We start from the raw sequence: 27,889 nt of genomic DNA, 5'->3' as shown, positions 1-27,889 counted from the left end.
GAGACCAGCATCTCATTTCACATAACCAACAAACAGCCAATGAATGCTGCTGACAACTTTGTTCACTTCCTACCAACTACTGTGACTTAGTGACATCAGACTGGAAAACACATGTGTTTGGGGGAAGTAATCAGTTGCATATGGAATAAAGACATGTCAACGTCATTCATGCCTTTAAAAACTATATTCTAATTCTAAAGTTTTAAGCATTATAAATGGTGAGACAATTTACCAGATGTAAAAGAAATGAAAACTGAATTCTCAGTAACATGTCACTTTCGCTGGTTACTTGTAAAGTCTGTGAAAAGCAAAAGCACAGAGGAACACGCCACAGATGCAGAAGACAATTAAAAATTATTTATCTCGCAGCAACATAGATCAGCTAACCTTTTTATTAGCCAGAAAGAAATTGAAGGACATACCCAAATCTTCCAGAAATTAGGGCATGGAAACAAGGACAGAGCTTTAAATACAAGAGGAGGTATTTAATCTGGAAGATGGATGCACAAGAAGGGTCCAGAGACTATACAGCAACAAATCTGAGCTAATTTCTACAATAGTGCCAGGGATGACAACCATACAGTAACCAAAAAACCTCATAAAAGTTATCAACAATAAGCTCAGTTATTTCATTCCAGCCTTTGTAAAATTAAATTATTAAATATAACATTTCAAAATTATCCTTACTTAAGTGAGCTGTAAAAAAATCTTGAAAATAATTGAGACAAAGAAACTCTTCACTCAGCCCGAAACAGAATGTTCTCAACTTCTTGCTGCACTAAAATAACTTAAATATGTTCCAGTTCATGTGGACTCTAAACGTATTGCCTTCCACTCTCAGTTTTCAAATTTCAGCAACTCAAAACAAAAATATCTTTTCAGATAGTTCTTGTGGTATCAGATCCCCTAAACTATCCAGTCTTTTGATCCACTTTATAAGGCATAAAACCCAGAGAGAAAAGATACTGTCTAAAAAAAATCCATGCTTTAAGGCAAAATAGGTTTCTTCAAGGTTTTGAGAGAAGAGATTGGAAGACCTCCTTGGGTGTGGCAGGACCTCTGTCTGTGGCACACTGCTTCATCACCTATCTAGGGAATGCTTGTATCCTGACGTCCATACACCCAGTCATTCACTGCTGTATTTTTCTCGTTTGCTTTTAAGTAACTGCAAGTATGAAATATAGCCTGCCGTGTCCTATTTACATGAATCAAAAGACCTATTTACAAATACATCAGATAGGGTGTTCTAACCTTTGTAAATCCAATTTACTCCCAAATATTGCATGCTTTCCGCATTTTTGCTTTATGAGCTTATTTCATGTCCTGTAGTATGAAGATGATTTCACCAGTAAGAACAGACTGACTAACTGGATTACTGTTTATGCTGTACAATACCAGTCATTAACCTTTACCCAGAAAAGGTAGCTCATTTGTCCACTATTTCCATACTTTGAAATTAAATTAATTTCCCATTTAATTTCTAATAATGATACATTGTTTTAAAATCCATTTCTTATCTCTTGCAATTACCCTTTAATCATAACTGTTGGTCTACTTTATACCAGCCTACAAAATCTAGTAGTGAAATACCAGAATATTAAAGCACAGGATTTTCTCTAGAAGCTCCCCAACTCTAGTCTGAGTTTCACAATTACTTTTTCCATCTACTGTACCACAAAAGCGATTTTTAATAGTTATCTTCTGTAACCCCTTTTTTTACGTATTGATCCAGGGGAGGCGGGTGGAGATGTGTGCTGACTAGGCAATATTCTCCATGGTAATAACTTCTTTGTAATAAATGAATACTAACTCATATTAATATAATCCCTTTCAACAGATATAAAGGTAACTCAGGACTGCTCTTCTCAAACTGTCAGGACATAGATCCGATGTTTTACTTTGCACATCATCAATTGTCATTTTCTCCAACAGCAAATGAGAAAGCACTAGCACAAAGGTTCTTATACATTTCTCTCAACAACAGTACTAACATAAACATTCTCCCCCTTATTCTGCCTGTTCCTGGTATTCATTTTTGCTGTTTATTTTTAACCTGGACCTGTTCCCAGACCTATTTCATTGTATGGCCCCACTAACAGCTATGCTGGCATTGTTGATAGGGTAATGTGAGGAGAAAGAATGGCTGGAGACAAAGAAGGATGCTTAAAGTTGCTACTGCTATAATAGAACACATCTGAACACACAGCTTTAGTTTTACAATTCATCTTCCTTATTATAGGATATGGATCTGAATTGAGCTGCAGACCCTGGAGCACAAATTACAAGCACTTAATGTTCATCTCCCATTCATCTTCTTTAGACCCACTACTTGCACCAGCTGCTTCTATTGATACCATACAGCAACAACTTTGTTGAATATTGGAGAGCAGTGAATGTTCTTACTACACGTTAGGCTTTGACAGATGAACATTTGCAAGTTTTCCTCTAGTAGTTTGAGGTATTGCTGCCTCCAGGTGTCCTTTTTTGCTCTTCTGCCAAAAATGCCTCGGTAGCAGAAGGAAATGCTTGAGTCTCAACTGCTCCAAGTACAGCATGCTGTATCTTAGCTCAGCAACCTCTTCTCCTATGTGTCCCCACCCTCCCACACCACTAGTGTTATTTCCCAGATACTCCACCTTGTAATTGTGAGAAGCATTTTATTTTCATAGGACAGACTGAGGAGGTGGTTGGAAGGTGAGCTTTCATGTGCTTGCAGAGTACTCTTTCTGTTTCTGCTCTTCTGGACTCCCTTGGCTGTTGTGTCCCACCCCCTTTCCTCACCAGATTTTTTTTCAGTGAAGATTTATTTGAGCTCCAGATATATTCCTTTTTCACCTACTGCCTACAGCAAACTTTATTCTCTGCTCCCATGTAGACTTCTGCATTTTAACAAGGTGGAGATACCTTGCTTCAAGAAGCAGTGTTTCTTTTGCTGTATGATTAAGGAAAATTAACTTATGTGCTAGTGTCAAACTCCACAAGGAAACAGCAGAAGCATGGCTAGGAGTCCCCTTGATGTCTCTGCTGAGAAGTTACATGAGTAGGCAGCAGCCAGGAGGTGAAGGGAGTGCAGTTACCCAGGGAAAGTAATGTCTGAAATCTGTGCAGCAAGATTCACCAAGGTTAATCTCTAAACCCTCTTAAATTATTGCTTGTGTAGGAGAAGTTTAAAAATGCATTTTTCTCACGTTTCTCCATTCTGTTACTGATCCAGAGTTAAGAGGTTTGTGGTCAGGATTAGAAAAAAGGAGGCACAGCCCATTGCCGTTTCAGTATTAATGCCATTTGTGACACATCCTGAGTTATGACTCTAACAGAGGAAAATGTCTTATGATCAGAATTACTTGGGTGGAGCCTTTAGCTAAACAAAAGCTGAAAAACAGCCCATCAATGCTTTCCCTTGATGATTTAAAGTTGTAATCTTATGATGAAAACTAACCTTAGGAAGGCATCAAGGAATTTCCAGATAAGGGTTGTTGCTAGTGACTTACATGGCTTGGCAGTGTGTAATAATCCATTTGCTACTGTTGATCATATCATATTTAATAGCTAGTACTCTATAAACTCCTATGTTATTCATAATACAGTTGCCACCTCTGAGTTTTACTGTCATGTTCTCCAACTCTTTCCATAGTACACCAACATGGGGTGCATCTACAGAGCCTTCTTCCAATAGCCTGTACCTTCAGACCAGCAGTCACCTCGCTGACACTTCCACAGAATTATTTTAAGCTCAAGTTAAGCACTACCCCAACATGGTTTCCCTTCATGTTAGGGATGAGACAAAGTGAGCTTATGTCATCATGGTAAAAAAACATGTAAAAATATCTGCAGTTATCCCACAGGTGTATTCACAGCAGCTGCCCTGCTAATCGAGGCACAGTGGGGGACCTGAGGAAATTCTAATTGTCCACCCAGAAGAATGGTAGCAATACATTTTCCACTTTCTCTCTCCACTTTGCCATGCAAGGTACGTGGCAGTCACAGAATCACAGAATGATCCCCGCCCTTTGTTGGTGTTACGATGAAACTGGAACTCAGTGGCAAAGTTGCTCAAGAACACCCCCACTAGTTTGAGGGTTGTTAAAAAGGAAGAATTGCATTTGCTCTGAGTGGAACATACCCCAGGGAAACAGAAAACTACAAGAACTCTTTGTCTTGCTACTGAGAGTTGCAGAATTAACTTTTCTCAGCCACACTTCTTACTGCCTGGGTAGGGCTACTGAAACAGTTGAGTTTATAACAAAAATGTTAAAACTCTTCACCACCTCACTTGCCATTAAAACTCCCCTAAAAGATGACAGGCATTTCATTTTCTTTTCGATTCATTTCCAACATGTCTCAGTGCTGAGGGCAGCAGGAGCTGAGGGTGCTGGGAACACTCAGCAATACCCAAGACCCAGAGCTTGTGTTTAAGCCGCAGCTCCCTGCCAGCTGGAGACACATTTAACATTCCCTGCATGACTTCAGCAGTTCAGCAGCTTTCCCACATTCCACAGCTGGCCTCCCACCACCGCTCAGCCTGCAAGTACACATCACACCAGGGTCATATTCCTGCCATCAATTCTCAAGTAGAACTTAGTAGTGAAAGCACCAGAGTGTTCTGTTTAAAATGTGGAGGCACCGTAAGGCCCAGATGTCCTGGTATCTCCAAAGTGGTAAGGCTAATGTATAAGAAAGTACTCACCATTTTCTGGTCAGCTCCTCTGTTTTCTAAAAAGTCTGCGTATCTTGGGAGCCACAAAATGGTTGGGTGGCAACCCTGTAAAGTCCCAGAACAAATCCTTACTACTATGAGTAATCCCGGTGCTTTACAACACAACACATTTGGAAAGAAAGTCCTTCAGGACTTCATCCATGGAGGGTTCTTGTTAGTAGTTCTTTTTCCTGACTACAAATTTCATGTTGCTTCACATGCATGCCACATGCATTGTTTTCCTTTGTGTGTAAGTTTAAAAAAAGGAAGCACGGAGCCTGGAGATGTTAATTTTTAATACCATAATTGTCTTAATGGCTTACAGTGGTTTGTATTTTTTTATGTCTACAAGCTGGACTGGCTCATGCCTTTTTTTGTCATGCTTTTTGTGTCATTAATAAATAAAAAAATTAATTTCTGGAAGAACTGATGGAGACGTGTAAATTCAGCAAACAGACTTTAGGACAACAACATTCGGGCAATTAATACTTATGAATTTATCTTTAAAATATCCCCAAAACTATTTAAACAATGTATAGGTTAAGTACCAAGCTTTTATGGGAGCAATGACTAGGAGGGAAACCTATTGTGCAATCTGTATCTGAATTCCTCATTTATCTAATTCCAGTCACATCAATGGCTAGGTACTGTGCAAATAAAGTATGCTTGTACAAAACTAAACTTGCACATCTGGATGCGTTAGACAGAAAAGTCTACAAATGCATTTTAGTTTTCCCTGGAAGCAGCAAATGAGACTGAGTGACCATATAATTGACTTTCTGGGGTGCAATACAGGACTGTTAATTCCATTGAAGTGAGCTTGACATGGATGTATATCAACTGGATGTTTCAAGTCTACTGAGGTAATCACAACAGCTGTTATATTGGTTCATGGATCTGGAGAGGAGACCAATGCAATGCTTGGGTATTATGTATCATTTCAGGCCTACTTCGAGACATAACTAGGGCCTTGTCTTTGTGTAGCACCTTACACTGAAAGGAGGTTGTAGCCAGGTGGGGGTTGGTCTCTTCTTCCGGGCAACCAGTGGCAGAACAATAGAACACAGTCTCAAACTGCACCAGGGGAGGTTTAGGCTCGAGGTGAGGAGAAAGTTCTTCACAGAAAAGAGTAACTGGCCCTTGGAATGGGCTGCCCAGGGAGGTGGTGGAGTCCCCATCCCTGGAGGCATTCAAGAAAGGACTGGATGTGGCACTTGGAGCTATGGTTTAGTTGTCAGGAGGTTGGACTTGATGATCTCTGAGGTCTTTCCAACCTGGTTGATTCTATGATTGACATGATTTGGATCCAAACATATACCAGAACATATCTACCAGAGGATGCAGTTTATTTGTATTTTATCTTTGGATAATTGATTTAACACTTATTTTACTAATGTTTGAGTGAATGTCTTAGAAAATTCAATCAGACATACTACTATTATAAAGACATCTGACCCATATTTTTAAATATCTGGGAACATCTTCTTGATTAATTAAAAAAGCTAATCTAAGTTAAAGCTGAAAGAAAAGTACTGCTCAAGTAAGATGCTATCTTCCTGCTACAATTAAAAAATAAATAAATCAGACAACAGTTATTTTGTACAAACTGTTTTCTATAAACTCATTTTGAGCACAGTCCCAGTTTATGAGTTGACAAACAAGTGCAGTCTAGCTCTAAACTTAGCTAATACAATTTTATCATGGAAACAATGACAACCTCTTATCTGCACAGGGATGTCTGGCACTAGTATGCAGATGGACTAGCTACAAATGCATGCCATTAGGTATTATTAGAAGAAAAATGTGCTGCCAGTGGGGGGAAGGTAGATTTATATTAGCGGACATGAAATTTTTATTAAGACAGAATTATTTACAGCCACAAGTCATGCAGTGTAGCACAGTGTTCTTACAGCCTTAAAGTAAATGTGATAATTGCAATTGAAAGTGAACTAACTGTAATGGCTTTCAGAGTTTATCTCCCTATTCATTGGGCATAAGCCCATTCACATAGTGGAAATACTGGTGAAGTACCCATAGACATCAATAATAAATGTCCCCACCTTAGCCAGCAGGCAAGCCTCCCTAGTTCTCAGTGGACACAGGTCTGACTTTACTGACTCACTACAGCCCTGTGCTTTTATGTTTAGCATTTCCTTTTACTCTCCACAGCCTACAGTTCTTTCACCCCTAAATACTAGTCACCACGTAAACCCAGAGTGTCACCATAGGGTGCTTGCTTCCAGCCCACAAGCACAAAGCTGTGTACCAAGCATGTTTAGCAAACAGTTAATTTCTCTTACAGCCACTCTCCAATGATTTATGTACTTAGAGCACCAAAGTATTGACTTTGCAAGCCAGGGACTTTCTTTGGATTCCCTGGACATAGACAACCCCATCTAATTTAAAAAGCAAGAGCTCATTAGATACTGACAGAACTTTTTTGTATTAAAGATATGAAAGGTACTGGCCTTAGTTGGCAATGTAGCATCAATCACATCTGGCAGAAAGGCCTAATTCAAAGGATAGTCATTTGAGGGTAATAAATTTGCTATACATTCACAGAGAAAAAAAAAACTTGATGGGGCTGCTTGGAAGAGCACTTACTAACAGGTAACAAGCATGCAGCAGGACTGCTAATGAAATTGTGTATCTGCTACTCACACAGGGGCCCATGCAATATTCCTAAATACTGTGGCTTTAAAGTAGCAATACTGGCATGCCACCACTTTGAATATCTATCCAGATGTCCTTTGGGGGGAAGGAAAAAAAAAAAAAAGAAAAAAAAATTATTTTAGAATAGATACCACAGAGGTATTGAGGGTCTGACAACATAAAATAATGACTATCGCTTTTGCTATCAGTAGTAGAATGTAATTATTGTATCATAGCTGTAATAAACTCCAATTTCATACAAGAGTGTGAATAATTTGGTCAATGAGCAATGAAAACAGCTCAGTGAAAGTAAAGAGAATGTATAACAAACACTTTAATTTCAAGTCTACAAATGCTACAAAAACATGTTTAACTCTCTGATGAGCTAGTGTTGTGATTATCTGAAATTATACAGGATTATTATTCCTACAGAAAGCAAAGGTCAAGACGTCTCAATTAAAAAACAAACTATCTGAAAGAAAACATTGGCTGTTTGAAGCATTTATGTTTCTAACTTAATAAGCTTTGAGCTGCTCTACTGGATGCTGATGAAAGTTCAGAGCCTTTTTCATACACAATACAATTAATGCTCATCTTTCTGCAGTGTCATCAACTGCTTACAATATAGTTAATTGTCCTAGACTTAAACAAGTTGTATACTGCACATTTAAATTCATATCCTACATTAACTTCTATTTTTAAATAGCCATTAATAGTAACCCTTTTTCATTAAAAATATTCAGTCAAATATAGTCTTTACACAAAATTAAACAGCTTAATAGAAAGTGAGTGGGGCAAGTTAATAAAATAACATTAGTTATAAGTACTACAAGAACAATTACGATGCATATGTATGCAAAAGTGGCATCCAAAAGAATTTCTTTTGAAATAAAAATTAAAAATAACTGGAACAATTATGAAATCATATAGGTAATGCTGGAAATTCCTACTGCTATAATGTGAAATGCAAGTATTAAGGTCTCTCCCAACCTGGTCTGGTCTGGTCTGGTCTGGTCTGGTCTGGTCTATTCTATTCTATTCTATTCTATTCTATTCTATTCTATTCTATTCTATTCTATTCTATTCCCAAGACTAATGACATGACAAACTGCAGTTTCAATTCAGATTATCCACTGTCAGTCTACCAACTGGCTTGTTGCGCTAGCTTTTCTTTATTTCTCCAGTAATTTGTTCTTCTTCAGTTACTGTACCAAAGCAAGGATGAGCATATAGTGCTTATTAGTCACAGAAATACAGGTGCAAAAATCCGATCAAAATTAATTTTGCAATACGTTCAATAACTGTTAGTCCATGCCTGTAACTACCAAATTCAAGTACACATTCAGATCAGAATTGAGTTGATTTTATACTATGCCCTTACCATTATTTTATGTACCTACTTTACTTCTAAAATGCAGTTACGCTCTTTTATGCCCTCAGCAACCAAGGGGTAGAATTACATGTCCATGTTCTTTATTCCTGTTTATGTTTTAAGTTCCAAAAATTACTATCATGAGTACAATGAAGGTCTTTTAGCAGCATGCTGACATGAAAGAAAAGTTCAGTTATGTTGTTTAATTGTGTATACTCCAGTGCTAGGCAACTCTCCAGACCTTACTGTAAACATCGTTTAAGGTTCATCCAGATGAGCACAGTAATGAAGCTTATGCTTTTTCTGCTTAGCTTTAAATGACAATTGCTTTTCTTCATGGTTTTATGCTCATTTGTACAGAAGCACAGTTAGAGACATCATATCAAGCTGACCTTTTTATTTTATGGAATGATGAGTTGTCCTTCTAAGCCCTGGTCTAAATTTTCCTGGACTGAGAACTGGTCTGTCACCTTTTGCTAGCTTCCCTGGAGAACAAAATCATCACAGCCTAACAAATGGCAAGATATGTTTAATACGGAAAAAAGTACATACTCAACAGACATGTTGTTTAATATTTTAAAGAAGCCAAAACCACTTAATAGGTCCACAAACTGTACAGTTCCTCTGAAAATATCATTCATGTTCTAACAAGTATTTATACACATAACAATGCAAAACTGGCACCAGCAACTCTAATGTATAATCATTACAAAGTTATTTTTGTTAATGTAAAGACATCTTCCACTACAAAAATACACAGTTCGAGCCAAAAATACAGGACGGGTGCTCCTTCAATGATGAGTTGTTATAGGAAGTGCAGACTGGGTGTGTGTAGGCAGACAATTATGAGACAGAGAACACTGCATTCCTAAACTTAGGTTCAATATAAGAAGAAAGTTCATTTATTGTTAAAGGACGTAATTTACAGTGTTTCAAGTCTCTATTATATAGGTGTTTTTTAATTTTATGCTCAGCAGGACAGAGAAACTTCACTGAAAAAATGGCTGTACATAGTCTTCATGTGAAATCTCTTCTCAGGGATGGGCATTGCAAGTTGTGCTTTTTGTAATTGGCTTGTATTTTGCAACATGACAGAGGGTAATATTTCTGTAGCCACAACTATATGTCACTATAATATATATGCCTAAAAACTTATGCAAAGTTCAGCACACCTACATTTTTATCAACATAGCTGTTGGAATCTAGACAGTTCAGAGCTAGAGTAAACAGGCAAAATCTGCAGAGGTCAGATAGAACTTCAATTTTTTTTTATCCTGTGAATATTCTTGACTACAAGAATAATTCCAAATACTAATTCCCACGATTAATCCATTTTCAATATAATAAAAGTTGCCAGAAATTAAGTATTAGCAAAAAATAACATCTCACTTTGTTGGAACTGAGTTCTTTTGACCATGAGGTCTGACATTATCTCCCTAACTACTGAGATTTGCCTAATGGAACCCATTAGTTGCAGGATATTGAATGCACATTATGCAATGAGTTTTATTTTTTAAAAAAAAGTAGTAGTTTAACTTAAAGCCAAGGATTATCACACAAAACACTACTACTACTACCCAGTTTGTTTGTACCCTCCTAAATTCACTTTGCTCCTGTGTTTCATCGAGACATGAAAGCCCATCATGGCAGTCATGCACCTCATGCAAAGGATTCTTGACATGTGTGGAGGGCTGCCAGAGTGCTTCAGTAATATAATGAGTAACAACTGATAGGCTGAATCAACTAGCAAGTACCTTGCAGTCTCTCACATGCAGTGTCAAACCCAGCTTCCAGAGAAAATCCTCCTGACCGCCTGGGCTCACGTGAACAGAACCTCAGGTAAAACAACAAACATAAGAAAATCTGCCTTTCCTTTACAATTTATTTCGACTAAACATGTTTTTCTATTTTCCCCAAGAATTTGCTTTCTGTAGGTTTAGTTGGATCCTTAGTAATTCTTTATATTGATCAAAGGCAACAGAGAAGGGTCTCCCAAACTATGAGAGCTGCTACCCAAAATCATGTTTATCATCTTCCCCACCTGGCATAATGCTGTAGGCAGGCAGAAGTATCACGGGAAGAAGATGAGATGGATAGAATCTGTCCTCATTAAACCAGGATAGGGCTACAGTTTGTACTGGGAATGGATTCAGGAAAAGTGAGTATAGTTCACACTACATAAGGTATGTCTGCTTGAGGACAAAACAGCTCATCCGTACCTGCAGATGTTTGGGCCACAGTGAAAATGAATAGTCAAATAATTGTCAATCTTACATGCACTAAGATGGACAATGGAGTTCACAAATTTAACTTTTGTTTTCAGTAACTTTTTTTTCTTTTTCTTTTTAGTGAAAACATACTGAGAATGCCTTAGTAAATGCTCCTGTGCTGACAGCAGTAAGAGTTTTGGGATGTTCACTCCTTCCTTGCTGAAACAAATATCTATGTTTGGGAACTGATTGCTTAAGATCAAAAGTTCCAAACAACTGGAGTGAAGAAGAATCTAAAATGAAATTAAAACAGATACTTAAAAAAAAAATCAAATATAAAATTCTAATAGGTGAATTCAAGAAAAAACAAACAAAAAACCCCACAAAAAACCAAATTTGATTTCTTAAAGAAATAGTACTAAAATTTTTTAAAAGCAGGAAAGAGGAGCATACTTATTTAAATATTTCATGCATTTATGTTGCAATACATCTCCAAGAAGACAAAAACATAGATTGTTTACATCACATAATGCTCTCTTTTACTAGATAAATACTTCATTTCAAGTATTTCTAATGTGTAATTTGATTCTTGGTTCTTAGCTACGTATCAGTCATGGGATACATTCCATAGTTATGAAGTATTACCTTGAGAGATTTCATGCTTCCAAGCACACAGCCAATTTCTGCCCTGGGATGCAAATGTACAATTCTCTTGGAAGTCTATAAGAGTCACAAAAGTAGAATATGATAGAGACTGTAGTTGTTTGGTTTTGGGGTTTTTTTCCCCCTGTATTTAGAGTCAAATTCTCTTCAGCATTACTTATTTAACTCCATGTCCCTCCAATTTTAAGTGGAGCGCCATAACTAAGCAGAGTTGCTCTCATGTCAGTGCTTAGTGCAATTAAATTAAATGCATCATATGTATACAACACTGTTAATGTAGTTTTTATAAAGCTAAGCAACTTCATATCCATTTTTCTGCATAACTTTTTATTAATAGAACTACTACTGTGTAATATAAATGTTGATAGAATGATGATGTGCCCAGTCAGGTGTTTTACATGACTGCATATCCCAGAAACCTTTCAATTTAAAATTAAATTGAAGATATCTGTGTAACTTCAGTACTTATAATTTTCAAGAAAGGGGACATCAAAACAAATGCAGAGAAACCTTACCTGTGTTCTGCCAAGTACTCTGGAGCCCAGTTCTGAACACTGCATGCAGGTAAAATCCTCACTTAGTGAGGTGAATAAATATTTGTTGTGCATTTATTTACTTCTGATATTACTGGATTTAGTCATATAATTAAAACGATGAACATTATGAATTAGCAGACAATACGGTTAATAGAGCATTAGTTGACATGAGTTTAGCACATCGAGTCAGGCTTGATTAAATCTTGTCTACATTTGGAAGTTTACCAGAACTACTTGGAAGTAACTCTTGATATGGGTGGGTAGAAAAGTGAACATCTATGTGGGAATTTATAATGCTCACTAATTCCATAAAAGTATTTCCTTATAAATTCCATTACATTTTATGTGTAGACAAACCCTAAATCTTACTAACATCAATATTCTCTTACTGTCTAACACAATCTGTTTACTTCAGCATCATCAAACCTTCAGTGCTTTGTCCTGAAAAGAATTAGGAAGAGAAAGCTTGTGTATGCATAAAAATTTATAAGTAACGCCATGAGAAGGAAACCATGTTTCAGTGGCTTTGAAAATAGATTAAGCTGGTTTGGACAATGGCACTCTTATTCAAGAGGAAAGCTCTGTTCCCTTGAAATTATTTGGGGGTAATTATTTCAGAGTACCTAATAAACCTTTATATCTGGTCTTCCCCCAGTGCTCGCTGTGCTAGTATCCTGCACAGTGCTTGCACAGTGCTTGCACAGCAGGTACTCGTCAAAGATCCCTGCAGTCAAAATAAAGGAATTCAATGCCAAATACCATTCTCAGAGGATCACTGCACACAAGAGATTCAGGATTAAACTCGATGCTGCAAAACTGGAATTTTCTATTTTTTTTTTTTGAGAGCTATCATCATCAATATGACCAATGATTAAAAACCCCAAAAATACAAAAATAACCCACAACCCAAAAGCCTGAAAAAAATGAAAAAGATGTCTTCATCAGGTAGAGTTGTGGCTTCAGTACAGCATACTCAAAATGCAAAATCACTACTTATTATTTGTGACTCCTTTTCCACAAAATTGAAGCCCTTTTTGGTCAGTGTTGCTCCACAGAGGTAGACTATGAGAGAAAAATACAATCTGTTACCCATTTGTAATATCATAATCTCTACCATCTCTAAAGTCTATAGCACAGTAGAGAGTGATTTTGTCCACATAATAAAAAATATCTATTAAAATATACAAACAATCCCATCTCAGTTATGGAAATGCTATTTTCCGCTGCTGACTTTAGCACTTCACAGCTTCTCTTGGTCCTGCTTTTCCCTACAAGTGATTTTAACCCAAACAGGAAGCCCACCTCTCCCCTCACCAAAGCAAACTGGAATGTTATTTCTAGTCCAAACACTTGACCTGCTCAGACTGCTAGGATGGACTTTAGCCTCTGAGAAAGCATGTTTCTGTATGTGTAAAGTTTAAAGGCATGAAAATATGTTACTATACATTCCAGGTTTCACTTAGGCTGATACACTGTGTAATTTCAACAGAACTCTACTTTCCATGCATACTCTTCTACTTTTTTTATCTTGATAAAGATGTCTTCTGATTTAATTTTTTTCTGTTTACCCACTTTTTCCAGTAGTACTTACTATGTGATAGAGTATAGTAATACTCTGGGTGCTATTGTGGATGCTAATTCCATTTAGTCCGTTCTATACTGTATATTTTCTTGGATTGAGACTCATGCCAGACCTATCAGGGTAATAGAATCCCTGAACATATAAAGTATCAAAAAGAATAGCAACATTACCACGTCATTTAAGAGTGTGTTCAGGAAGTCTTTGCACTTACTCTAGTTTCACTGTAATAAGAAAACAGATGTACAATCTACAAGAAATGGCAAAGTCTTCAGTTCTGAGTTTACCTCTGTAACTTTATCTACAGTATCACAGTATGGCTGCACCAGTTAAGAGGCAAAGATAACTGCCAAATATTCCCCATGAGTACCTTTTGTCCTCTCACAATCTATAAAAAACAAGGCCTTTCCCCCTGAGGTCTTGCCTGTCTATTCCACAAAATTCTCCATTATTTTTGTAAAATTAACCTTTATTTTTTGCTGAACTTTAGCAGTCCCCAGACTGAATTCTTCCAGAATACTGCCTTCATTCTCCTTTTGTTGGAGATGCAACTCCCCACAGTTGGCCTGGCACTGGAGGTGTCTTCTTTGTGCCATGCTCTGGCACACATGCCCAGCCTCTCCGCTGAACTGTGCTTTTTCTCTTTCCTGCCCTTTTCTCTCATTCTTTTCCCTTATCTGTTCTCTTCAGCAATTTTCCTCTTTCAAAATTAGTTTTCCATCTATTTTCCCTTCAGCCAGCTTTGTATTTTTCATTTACATTTTTCCCTTTTCCTACCTCAAATGACAACACAAAGCTCAAGAGACAGGTCTATAGCCACCTTTAAAGAACCTATTCAAACCACTTTCAGAGATACACTCCATGCTAGGGGAACAAAGAAAGTAAAGCAGATTTGCCTATGGAACCACATTCCTTCTGTTCAAGCCCACTGATCTTGAGACCAGATACTCTAGGTCTCTCAGCGTGGGAGTAAGGACTAATAGCAGGTAATTCTTCCAAAGATGTCTATGGCCTCAGTGAAGCCAAGATTGTAGGAAATTACAGAAACCAGATTACTAATTTACTGTTATCTCATTGCTATCCTAAACCATGCTTTTCTTTCCTCTATTCCAGATGCTATTCCTATAAGTATCAATTATCAAAAGAAAACTGTGAAATGTTTGCCATTCCCAGACATGGCTCTCAGCTTTCTGCTCCCAGAAATCCCAGCTCAGTCTCTTGATGTCAGAGTCGCTCAGGCTTCTATACAACTCTTGATACCAGTGAGCCTTCTTTGTGCTGTCTCCAAGGGATCCAGAGCAAATGGATCCTGGATTCTGCTTTAAAGCTACAGGCTGGCATGAACAATAACGGTCTGTTACGATCCAGAGATGTTACAGCTCATTGCAATTGAAAAATGGGGAGATGTAATGAAATAAATGTGAAAATTAATATTATAATGTTGATTTTTTAAATTTTTTTTTCTAGATAGAAGTAAGATTCTGGTGCATAACTTTTCTGCAAAGACTAGATTCTATGGCCATTTAAGTTAGAGAACACATGAAAGTCACTATCAGTGTCAAGAGAAGCACTGTCTTCATTTATGACAAAAATGCCATTTTACAGAGAAGTGCTTTCATTACACAGCAGCCACCCAGAACACTTTATAAACAATACACACACATTCATACTTCACTAGGCTGCTCAATACCTAAATTACTCAAAGCACAGGATGTCTTGCAGAGTAGACACCACCACTGTCAAGGATTAAAGAGGAGCAATAACTACATTGTCCAGGAATCTGGATCAACAGTGCATGTTTTATAACAATTGCTAGATGAATCCAACAACATTTTTATAATGTTTATATAAATAAGTATTAGGAACAACAACCAGAGCACAACAACCACCAGATCTGCAGCATTTTCCCTGGACAATAAAAGCAACTGGGTGAGATGCAGCACATTTTCCTTTAATGGGAAAGATGGAATACATTTTGGAAGGAAACACTCAGATAAATCCTTACTCTTAGAAGGGTGTGCCGCAGAAATGTCAGGAGTTCTGTTGCTTAACATATATGTGTTTCTAAATTTTGTACCAATATCAGTGAAAAAAAGATCTTTATACTAATCTTGACAGAGATGAAGACTGTAGGCATGCATGGAAAATGGCCCAGTGTGTTTTATTTTACACACAGTTGTTTTGTTTAAAAAAAAAGAAAGAAAGAGGGGAAAAAAAAAAAAAGAGTAGTGATCATTATTTTGTTCATTATTCACTTCTTTATTCAACCTGGAATTTCACTCCCAGTATTAAAAAAAGGAAAGTGGTAGCAGATATAAAATATGTATAGATGCTTTTCTGCCTCAAAGCAGCATGGCAAAGTAAACCTTGTCATTCTTTCTTCTTTACCACCTATTTTGGCTGTTTCTCACAGAAAGATCCATGACTAATTAGCATGTACGTGTTCGATGCTGCGTAACACTCTTCCCTAGTCCCAAACCTTCAACTAAAGAGAAGTCCAAGAACAGCATTTAAAATTCCTAAAAGTAGAAACACTGCCAGTGCACAAATGTGTCTTGCATTTTTTTTTTCCCAATTCTATTTTTTTTTTTTTTTTGTTAAAATCTTCACTTTTATTTACGTTCAGACAGACCAGTCACCATCATGGTAAACACTCTGGGATAAAGAATGAAATAAATAAATGTTCAATTACGTGATTTTTTTTTCCTGTGATAATGACTTGGAGTAATAATGCTGCTGTCTCCATAGCTTTCTAGCCATGAGGAGGAAGTCATCTTAAGGCCAACTTAATCCTGTTTTAGGACCCTAAACATGTATTCTGACACATAACAAGAAACTTGATTTTCAGAACTACTGAACAACTGTGATCAAATTATTTAGTTAGCAGTGCAAAAATGAACTGATGTTTGGTAGGCTTTACATGTTTTTCTCATCATCAAACTGGCTGACAACTCCTTTTTTTTTTTTTTTGAGATCTAGTAGAAGCAGCATCTTTAAGATTATATTCATGGTTTGGGGTCATAGGAGCTTCCTATTATTATAACCGCCACTGAAAATCCTTAGAATATATGGGGGAGTGAGTATATAAAAAGACACTGGAAAGAACTGCTAATCAAAGCAGAACCTGCTAAAGAAGCTGGGTGGGTGGGTTTGGAAGGCCTTCATATATCCATAGCTTCTGCAGTTGATGAACTCCTTGTAAACTGGAAGACAAGTCACTTGAGGTATAGTAGAATTGTCAGTGAAGAGCAACAGGAACACAGTAATGTTTCCTGTGTTTTCTACTAGAAACTCAGAACACTGCCTTCCTCAATACTCATTGCTGTTCCTCTGAATAACGTCAAGTCAGAAAGAAACAGGATTTAATCTGAGGTTAATTATGGTTTTAAGTTTTAATTCATGCCTGAGACAAAATTCAGATTGGGTTCAGGAGCAAGCAATCTCAGCTTGGTATGAGAACGTATACACGTCTGTCACAATGTACAGCAGAGTTTTGTAGCACTGTAATGTTCTGCCAAGAGAAGAACAAACAGACAAGTCTAAAACCTTCAATTTTGAGCAGCTTAAAAAATGGTATTTTCCAAAAAGGAATAAGGGAATTTACATGTTGAAGAGATTATTGAAATGTCATTTGCACCTTCGTAGAATGTATGCTCTGTTAAGTAGAAAATGGGAATTGCTTCTATATCTTTCCTTTCCAAATACCATATCACAGCTTACAATGATGAAGAATAGAAGGAACTGTAACAATTATGTTACAGCCTTTTATAGTAACGATAGTTATCAGGATCTACCTTACAGAATCACACACTAGTTTGGAAAGGATATCTGGACGTCATCTAGTCCAACTTCCTTTCAAGAGCAGGTTCACCTATATCAGGGTGCTCAGAACCTTATCCAGTTTAGTTTTTACTATCTCCATCAGATTTTAGAACCTCTTTTAGCATCTGTTGAGGGGCTTGAAAAAAAAAGTTCTTTGTCTTATTATCTCATTGCACAACTTGTGTCCACTGTGCTGCACCCTATTGCTTATTCCCATCTATGATAAAACCATCTGTAGACCAGGGGAGAGCACCAAATGGCATTCACATTTATTTTAGTACAGACTTTGACATTGTGTCCCAGTATATTCATCTGACATTATAATCTGGACAAGTAGATTAGAATGAAACTAACAGGATAGCAAGGCTCAGGGAATCATAGTTAACACCTGGAGGCCAGTACCAAGTGGAACACTACAACTGTCTATCTTTGGATGGTGTGTTCAATATTTTTATATGAGATAAGTGCAAAGTTCTGCACCTGGGAAGGAAGAGTTCCCTTGCAGAATTATAGGCTGGGGACTGACTGGCTGTCAATGAAGGTTGTGGCAGACCACAAGCTGAGCATGAGCTGGTACTAAGGTGTGCCCCTTGTGAGGGAAGTGACTATCCCCCCATTTGATACACCCCATCTAGAATACTACATGGCACCTTCAGGCCCCAAGTAAAAGAAAGACTTTGATGAGCTGGAGCAAGTTCAGTGGAGGCCAGTCAAGACAGCTGGGGCCTAGATCACATACTCTGTGAAAAACTGGAGAAACTGGGCTTATTCAGTCTGAAGAATGATTTGGAGACTTTATAACATCTTTCCATTTGTAGAATGGAAACCTCTGAGAAGGTTATCGAAGAGAAGAAGCTATGTTCTTACAGTGGTGCACAGTGCAAGGATTCATCAGTAAGAGTAAGATTAAACAAGAGATGTTCAGACAGAGGGAGGAATAAAATTCCCCATGAGGACAGCCATCATTAGATGAGGTTGTGCAGAGATGCTGTGCTTTTAAGACCAGACTGGCTAAGATCCTCAGCTACCTGATCTGATCTTATAGGTGACACCACTTTGAGGAGAAAGTTGGATAAGAGAGCCCATAAAGTCCTTTCCAACCTGAATAGTCCTGTGATCCTATCCCTGTGCACCTCCAAGAAGGGTCTGGTTCAACCTTGTCTATACATGCTGATTTGATATAATTAGTCAGCAGTCAGATTTCTCTTTAGCCTTCTCCTCTTAAAGCTAAAAAAAGCCAATTGTAGGACTTGGGGATAAAACAGGGAAACATACATTCATCAGAGAAGGGGGAAAAAAACTCACCCAAATAGAGCTATGAAAGGAAGAGAGAACAACCTAAACTTAAGCACCGAGTATACCATCCTGATGCCTAAACAGCAAGAATAGTGAACCGGAGAATGGAATGTGGGACTGAGAACAAAGAAACTCCTCCTATTATTCAAAATGCCTATGTTGAGGGAAACTGGATTTTGACTACTCCTTGTCAATAATTCAGCTACATCAAAGAAACAACTGAGTACCACCATTTTTTCCTTCTACCTGGAACAATAAGAATCTGAATTTTTTGCTAACTGATTGTGTTAAAAGAAGTAAGAGGCATTCTGGAGTCTTTGACTCTATTAACTGAGACGTTTCCCCCTCCAAAATGCTCCCATGCATTCTCCCATGCATTTAATATGCAATTGTCAGAAGTAAATGGGCACTATTCATGAAATTCAAAGTTTGTATCATAAACGCTTCTTAAATGTTTTTTCTAGGAGACAGAATGTTTTAGCTAGTACTTTTCCAAATGAGTCACTAACACCCTTGTCTTAATTCTGCAGCTGCTGCTAATTTGAAGTGCCAGCCTTCTCCCCTCTTTCCTCAGAATGAAATAAAATATCAATGTTGCACTGTGCTGAAAATGGAAAGTTAGCTGTAACACTATGCTACATGGCCTCTGGAAGGCCTGTTTACATTTCTTTCTTTCTTTCCTCCCAGGCCTATACCTAACTTTAACGCTCTCAGCAGCTTATTTCACACGTTCTTCCATGCTCATTGGTTGTAAGAATGAATGATAGACTGAAATGGCTTTTTAACACTTAGCGCACTGCCATTCAACACAATTTAAAACAGCAGTAGAGAAAATAAAGTCACAGAAAAATTATACTAGTAGTTGTCTGCATATATATGCAATCAATAAATTTTGGTAACCTAAGAGCTGTGCTGTGTCTTCCTTTGGCATGGATCTTTTGCTCTTTTAGCTAAGGACATGGAAAGGCTTCTCTTTAGAAAAGTTAAGCACCACCACTTTTGCTGTCCAAAAGCAAGACCCAAGAAGGTGGACTTTTCCAGGAGACAACTTCCTCCATAGCTATGCAAATCTCAAACTCTGTATATGTCTCATTAATCACTCCACTGTAAAAATGTTTTACAGTTGGAATTTTTGGGTTAGTTTTCAGCTAAACCTTTTTCTTGATTCTGCTCACTGACTGATTGTACAAATGCTAGTGCCAGCAAAAGGGAAGGGACAGGAATGAGTTGCTGGGGGCAATGGGGAAAGACTCAACTGCCCTTCTTGGCTGCTGTGCATAGTTATGTAAAATTAAAGTGACTATGTAGCTATGGCCTGAGGGATAGAAGAGGTCACAGATACTACTACAGCCTATAAACTGCTACAGAAATTGTGTCAGTGTGTGTTGCCAAGAGACAAGTAAGGGAATTCAGCTCTTAACCTGTAGTAAAAACCACAAAATGAAGCCTGTTCACTCTACATTGTTCACTTCTTTAACAAAGCAGGTGAATTTCCAGTAGAAATATTTATGATCACTACTTTACACTGGCCATAGAAAGTCTACACAACACAGCAAAAATGCATACATAATTTGTAGCATATTTTTTGGCTAAATCTAAGCACGTATCTTCAAAGCACTATTTCTCAAGCCAAAGCGTAATTTCATGAAAAACAACTTATTTTTTTAAACCATTGTTATTAGCTCACGATTACAGCTTTTTGGAAGACTAAGACTGAAATACATAACTGTACCAAGCTATATTTTCCAGTTTTTTCCTATGCCTTTGTTCAAAATTCTTCATTGCTATCACAATCAAGTGTCCTTCATTACAATTGCTGGATTAGTAGCATCTACTACTTTTCTGAGTGACACATCTATCAACATTGACAGCTCAAACTGCTGCTCAGATTTTAAAGCAGCTTAAAAATTGTGTCCAAGGTGGGTTTTTTTAATGTATCTCCTGCATATTTTTCTGAAAGGCAATGTTTTATGGATAAACAGATTTAGAAAAACAAAACAAAACAACTTGAGTATACTCTATTATTCTCCACTGGAAATTCTCAATGTTTTTTTCTATTTCTCCTTTGTTCCTTCAAGACAAAGTGGAAGCTTAGAAATTTACTCTCAAGAAATTTCAACCTTGAGACTGTAGCCTGAAGTTTTATGCTCTAAATAGAAGCAAAGTGTTGGAAGCAAGTAAGAATCCAAACAGCATAAGTTTGACCCTGGTTTAAAAGTAATGAGAAAAAAACCTAGGTACTACCAAGAGTAACAGTTGAGTTGTGAAAGAAAACATACTTCAAAGAATTATTTTATTCAAAGAAAATTAACTTCTTCCCCTACAAACTTGACTACACAGCTTTCATGACTGCCTTGGGATCCTGCACTGAAGTTAAACCTAAAAAGCACACTAGTATGAAGCAGACATTTGTGCAATTCTGGTCTCTTACAGTTCTTGCCTAACTACTGAATATAATTCAATAGTTGCAGCTTTGGAACATACTATGTGCAGGGGGGTTGGGGGGGTGGTCAACAGTCAAACACAAAGAAAAACACTACTGGACAAATTTTAGAAGCCCTTTTCAAGTCATACATTGGTTTATTACTTTTCCATAAAAAGCAGTCCCATAAGACTATCAGCCTAGAGAGCTGAATCCTACATCAGCAGTAAAGGTACTACTAAATCAAGAAAAGGGCACAAGATTTTGCTGACATTTGTTAAATAAGGCAAATCACACACTATCAAATTAAGCCCCAAGCAAAATGTAGTCTAGGGATGAAATTAAAAGATAATAAGGATCTGTCATTTCTACTATTAAGGATGGAGGGGGAATATTTTTTACTACGTCATGTGCCAATTCAGTCTCCGATGCACATATATTTCTATCATGCCCCTCTCGAAGGAGGCTTGGTTAAAGGAGGAAGTTGTAGCTTTTTTAAAACTCTTTTTATAAAATTCCCTAGAAAATGTACAAAATTAGCACATCTTATGGAAGCCACTGATCATTCTCCTTGATTCCAGTCCCCATCACACAATACGTATGTTGCACTTTGGCCCTCCCAAGTGAAGCGTATGAATATCAAGTCATTGTACATCACCTCTGAAATAAGCATGGTCAGCATAACCCAAGCATGAGTCAAGTTTCTAGCAAATAAATGTTGCTTATCTGAAATCTAAGGCAAAACTCATGCTGACTTCAATGAAGCTGCTCTTCAAGATGATGATGTGAAATGTTTCTACATTTAATAGTTACAATGATGTCCATTAACATACATGATACATTAAGATGCATCAATGTGGAATATCTAGGTTTAACATTTTCTGAAGCCACTACTATTAACAATCTATCCAGTTACATACTGCTACGAATGAGTATTGGCCAATGGAGCTGAAGAGAGGCCATGACACAGAGTACTTCAAAACTGGAGTAATTTGAAGCACAGAGGACAAACATTTGCAGAGCTTTACATGAACTTTGCTCTATCCATTTCCACAAAGGCTTCGACTTTTGCATATACAAGAATTATTCATCCAACAGTTTCTAGAAATACTTTCTGAAGGACATACTTCTAGTTCACAGCAAGCCACCTAAACTAACCTTTGAATGTTAAACAGAGCTATAACTTGGACAAGGACAGAGATGCCCCACACAAAATAAGCTAGCTAGAAAAATTACATGAAACAATCAAATTGGATGGATGCAAACAGGCACTCTCAGCTTTGGACTGGGATGTTTAGAAGATGACAAAATGCTCATTCTAGAGAACACTCTTAATTTCTTGACATTTTACATCCCCTGGGATTATTTTATAGAGCCAGAGGAATAACCTCACCACCAACACTCTCAAGTTTTTTCCTAAAAACTGGTACATTTTATACTTCTTTTCCTTCCTCAACACTTTTTCAAGGAATTTTTTGGATAGTTGCACAACAACATCTCAGACTGATCAGAGTGGGAGACAACGTGTTCAAAAGGCTGGGGAGGCTAAGAGGACCAGGTAACTGCAGAGCCAAAAAGTTTGCCTACAGCTAACCTTTGGGGATTTTTTTTTTTTTTTAATGTATTTCTAAGCTTAGTCAAGAACCAGCGAGATCACAATTATGGACAACTAATGTAACTTACCACAATGAGAAGTGCACAAATTATTTCTATCCAACCTTACAAACAGACATATACCGTGTTACTGTAAACTTGCTGCCTTCTACATACAGATTTTGCTGTCACACTGCATATGGAATAAATCTAACTAAACTGATTAGAATTAGTAACCATTTATGCTGATTAAAGTCAGCTCATAAGCTAGCAAAACTTTCAAAGAGGTGATAAACCCGTGCTTGTCACAAAAGTCAGTAAAGGTATTCATTAGCAACAAAGCAATAGAGGGGTCTACCATCTCTGCTTTAGAAGCATCTAAACCAGAAGGTTCTACATCAGTCTGTTAACTTCATACACTGACAGTAAACTTTGAATTACCCAGTGTCTCCTAATAGGAAAGTTTCATATCTGTTTTGTTTAACACTACAGTTAAGTTTCCTGTTAACCGATTTCCTACTTACTCTGCCATCAACAGGCCTGGATTAAACGTTCCCATGTTAAAGCTTGCTGTCAAAGCCTGAAAGTTTATGACATGACAGACTCTGCCTGCTTACTAAAAGTTTGTATCGATCTACGGTTGTGGCAACTTCCATTTGCTTCCAACTGAGTTAGTGAATGGGAAACTTCAACCCACCACAACAGCCTTGCTTATAAACGTACACAAACTTCTAGAAATATTAGTTCTTTTTTCCTAGCTGCCAGAATACTAGGCTTGCAGCTACCAAATTACATAGTTAGAAGCCCACTCTGAAGTCATTCAGCAAGATTCTCAAGATTTCCTTTCTTCTGGGTTGTTGTTACCTAATACCATTCAAAAGTAAGAGAATGCAAGTATCACATGAGTACTATCTATGGCTGTTAAATGCTTGCACTTAAATAAACCATGCTGTCTACAGGAAATGTTGCCAGTTTCTACTAACTCTCGCTTATACAAAGAACTTTCCTTTAAGATCCATAAAACCAGTCATATTGTTGCATTCTAGTCCAAGGAAAAAACAGTAATACAGCTAGTTATCATAATTTATTTGTAAATCATTGTGTGCATTCTGTCCCTGAATTCCACTTGATATTTAGGTAAAGGAAAACAAACCATCAATTGACTTTTATTTCTTACTTGACGAAAGCAAACAGATTATGGCCTAGAATATATATATACATTTGTATTAGTGTATGTGTACTCTGTCTTGTTAAATGTTACAATACTTTGCCCAGCACAATCAGATTTTACTCCTGGTTAGAGAGGTCTTTAAGCATTAGTAAAACACATACAATCTTAATTAGCATCACTTTCTAAAATGCTTGAATTAGAGAATCCTTTCATTACAAACTTGCACAGCAATGTTACCGAAATATTGTTAAAGAAAGTATCTAAAACTTTACAACGTCCATTGAACTTGGAAAATATTTTTGATGTCCTCTGACACACCATGTAATGATGCAATACAGGAACTAGCCTGAAACATACATTCAGTAGAAGACATGAAAGTTTAACAGATATGTCAAACATATCATTTGCTAGACTAAAAAGCGTGGCAGTCCCCAAAATGCAAAAGGTTTTACAAGCTTCAGCTTAAAACCATCTCAAACTATTTTCATTGCTGTAATGATTTTTCACATTAAAAGCCTTGCACTTGCTTCCAATGTTTATTTTGTTCTTTTAATTTAAGTCTCTGGTTTCACTGATCTCTTTCAATGCTGAGCTCCCTAAGACTAGGGGGAGGGAGGTGCTGAATCACAGCAAATGTTTATATTTTCTCCCGGGATATACGACTGAACCATCTTGGATACTTCATGAATAAGATTATAAAGATCATAACAGGCAAATGCAAAATCTGTTTTTAAAATCTGTAACATATTTTGTAGCAATTAGAATAGTTGACACATCAACATTTTAACCTAAAGAGCCACTAGGAATGCATGCAAGTTCTCATGACTACATTTGAGCTCTCTCCAGAAAACTCCCTTCTTCAGGCAGTTCCGATCATATCCTAATTATCTATTAGCAGCTTATTAATCACCAGATTTTCTAGTTTCAAAATCTCTTACATTCCCTCGTGTAATCATGTACCATTACCATTCATATATGCAGCAAAGGCTATTCAATTCAATTTGTCTGTGATAAAAACAAAACATTTCTCCAGAATTACTGAAATAGTTGATGTACAGGACAACGGGTTCTTTTAGGGTCCAAAGAATAGAACAACAGAAAATTGTTAGTGAAATTATTCTTTTCTACTTGTTCAGAGAGGATCCATAGTGAAAAGATTGCTTAGATTAGTGAATTCTGCATACTGGAATATCAACATTTAGTCACAGGTCCTTTTTATTTATACTAAGGAGACACCTTTTTTCTTTTATTTCTTTTATAAAATCAGTATCTCTGTAAAAGGGAAACTTTCACTGGATCCCAGATACTCGATTTCCTGTGCGTAGGCCAAATGGCTGTGTGTTCTTTCTGCTGAAACAGAGTAATGTAATTTCAGGCTGTATAATTTCATAGCAAAGACTGCAAGATGTTTTGAAGATGTCATTGACTGTAATACAAATCAATATTAAATTATCTGTACAGGAAACATTTTCAAAAGATGATCTATCAAGCTTTCTCATAGGATCATATATTTATAGGTTCATACTCTAATAACTACAGCAAGCTATTACAGTCTATCTTCCTCTTCAATTATTTACAGTTCAAAAAAGACAAGTGACATTGCTTCATATATATTCAATGTTAGGTACTTGTTTTGTAACCTACTATTTCCACACAAAATCATAAAGAGAAAAGTTTCTGAACAAAAACTTTTTTTTCCTTTGATAATATTTCTATAATCATAGAGTTAAGTGAGGCAAAAGGCCATCCTTTAGGCACTCTACCTGTCTTTAAAATGATACATGAAAAATATTTATCTGAACAGTACTTAAATGATTACTCTGCAGCATAATATTTAAATGGCTACTGATGTCAATTACACACTCACGAGATTAGCAATTTCAAATCGCCTAAGACCTTCTATCAATTTCTGTATATATGAAAGAACATTTCAAAGCCCTCTCATTATTGACTTGAAAAACGTCTCATGACTGCCAGACTGAACTTATTTTTCAGCCAAACAGTATAAATTACATTTCACAACATAGTAACGCAGACTACAATAGCAGTCTATCAAGTGTGCAGATAAAGGGAATTCTTTTCCTGTCATTGCCACATAGGCATGACCCTACAATAGCCAAAAAAAGGAAACAAAATTCCCCAAACAAACACAAAACCCCACTAAAACAAAAACCTCACAATAAAAAAACCCAGGTGCCATGGTTATAACCTCTAAAAAGTTCACACTTTCAAGCCTCATATAGGTCTGTTTTGATTTGTGAGGCGTGACATTGGTGGTTGGAGAAGCTTATGCTAAATGTTCCAGACAGCTGATGCAACCACCTCTGCATCTGCCAGTTTGCAGCATGATGCTTCTAGAGCAGTGGGGCTGGCTACCCTTACAGACTTGAAGGAGAAAGGGAATTAAATAAAAAAAATAAAAAAAAGGTGGAGATCCACCACCACCAGAATTACTATCATCAATTTTCCTGCAAACAGCAGCTACGCCTGTACAATATTTGCCATCAGGAGCTGAACCCTTAATGCATTTTTAACCCAGTTTTAAACTGCAGGGTGGCAGCTTACAAAGGTCCAAGAAAATGGACAATGAGCATCCATCAGAGTCCACGAGCCTCCTCAGTGTCCGTATGCGAGGGGAATTACGGCCATCCCTATCACAGCAATCAGCGCGCCCTGCCGCCCCCCAGGATATCAGCGCACCCCCGCCCTTGCGGAAAGTGCGACTACGACAATGGACAGACCCAGTTCGGGGCCTGCCAGCCAAAGTTTGGGTCGTTCCTCTGCGTTCAAGGAGGCTGCGCTAGGTGAAGGCAGCGGGAGCGGGGCCCCGCAGAGCGGCCGAGGACGTGGTTGGGAAGGAGGAGACACGCCGGGAGCCTTGGGGAAGAGGAGGGACCACCGGCGGGAGGGAGAAAGCGAGAGGGAAAGAGACAGATCGGAGACGGCACAGCGGGACCGAGGGGAGGAGGTGGGAGCCCGGCGGCCGCTGAGCGGCCCGAAGGGTTCCCGGAGGCGCTCCCGGGGCGGCGGCTGGCGGCAGGAAGGGGCTTCCGGCTCTTTCCTGTCTCCATCCCCCGATGCAACCTGACCGCCTTCCCGGGCTGTGCCCCTCTCCGCGGAGCCCCCGTCCGGGCTCGGCCCTGGCCATCCGCCCCGGCGCGGGGCCAGCCTTAGCCGCGCCGCAGCGCCCGGCGTGCCGTACCCTACCTTCGCCTGCAGATACTGGGGGTAGTAGTAGGTGGTGTACTGGGGGTACATCTGCTGTTTCCACACTTTGCCCATGAAGCTGGAAATGTAGCCTGCAATGCAGGGATGGGGGGGCACTTTGGGGGGCTCCGGCCGCCTCTCCGTCTCTGTTCCTCTCCGCCGGCGGCTGCTGCTGCTGCTCTTCGGCCGAGCCCAGACCTTCCTCCTCCTCCACCCAAAAGCCACGGTGAAGTGGCGGCTGCGGAGGCAGACACTCTCGCTCAGTCCCCGGGAGTTGCTGCCAAGTCCCCGCCCGGCCGGGGCCGAGCAGCGGCGGCGGGCCGGCTGGCGGAGCGGGGAGCGCTCGGGGCCGGCACGGCAGCGGTGGCGGTGCCAGGCGGCGGAGCAGGGCTGGCGGAGGGAGGGAAGGAGGAGGGAGAGAGAGAGAGAGAGAGGGGACGAGGGGCGGTGCTTAGCCCCACTCGGCGCCCGCCGTGCGACCACAGCCCCGGCCCGGCGGCGGGGCAGCCCCCGCGGGGCAGGGGGGAGCTATTCGGCGGCCCGCAGCGAGCGGGGGTGCTCAGCCGAGGCGCCGCTTTAGAGCCGGAAAAAGCTGCGATGCCTGTGGGGAGCGGAGCAGGGAGGGGGGTTCCACGTTCCGGAGGAGGAGGAGGGCTGCAGTGGTCGTATC

The 27,889-nt window shown here is 38.6% G+C and overlaps 1 protein-coding gene across 2 annotated transcripts in view; it reads right to left on the bottom strand.

The window, feature by feature from the left end:
- The window catches only part of RBMS1 (RNA binding motif single stranded interacting protein 1), a 146,971-nt gene extending 119,506 nt beyond the window's left edge, over positions 1-27,465 (bottom strand). For both annotated transcript variants that reach the window (XM_068138771.1, XM_068138772.1), the window contains exon 1: positions 27,220-27,465. In XM_068138771.1, coding sequence (XP_067994872.1) covers positions 27,220-27,294 — 75 coding nt within the window. In that variant the 5' untranslated portion in view covers positions 27,295-27,465. The remainder of the gene's footprint in view (positions 1-27,219) is intronic.
- Between the last annotated feature and the right edge of the window lie 424 nt (positions 27,466-27,889).

Source organism: Melanerpes formicivorus, unplaced genomic scaffold (assembly GCF_026170545.1).
Source record: "Melanerpes formicivorus ecotype bairdi unplaced genomic scaffold, bMelFor1.0.p_v2 SCAF_5, whole genome shotgun sequence".
Classification (NCBI taxonomy): Eukaryota; Metazoa; Chordata; class Aves; order Piciformes; family Picidae; genus Melanerpes; species Melanerpes formicivorus.
Note: the sequence above shows the minus strand (reverse complement) of the source record. Positions and strands in the feature narration are given on the sequence as shown.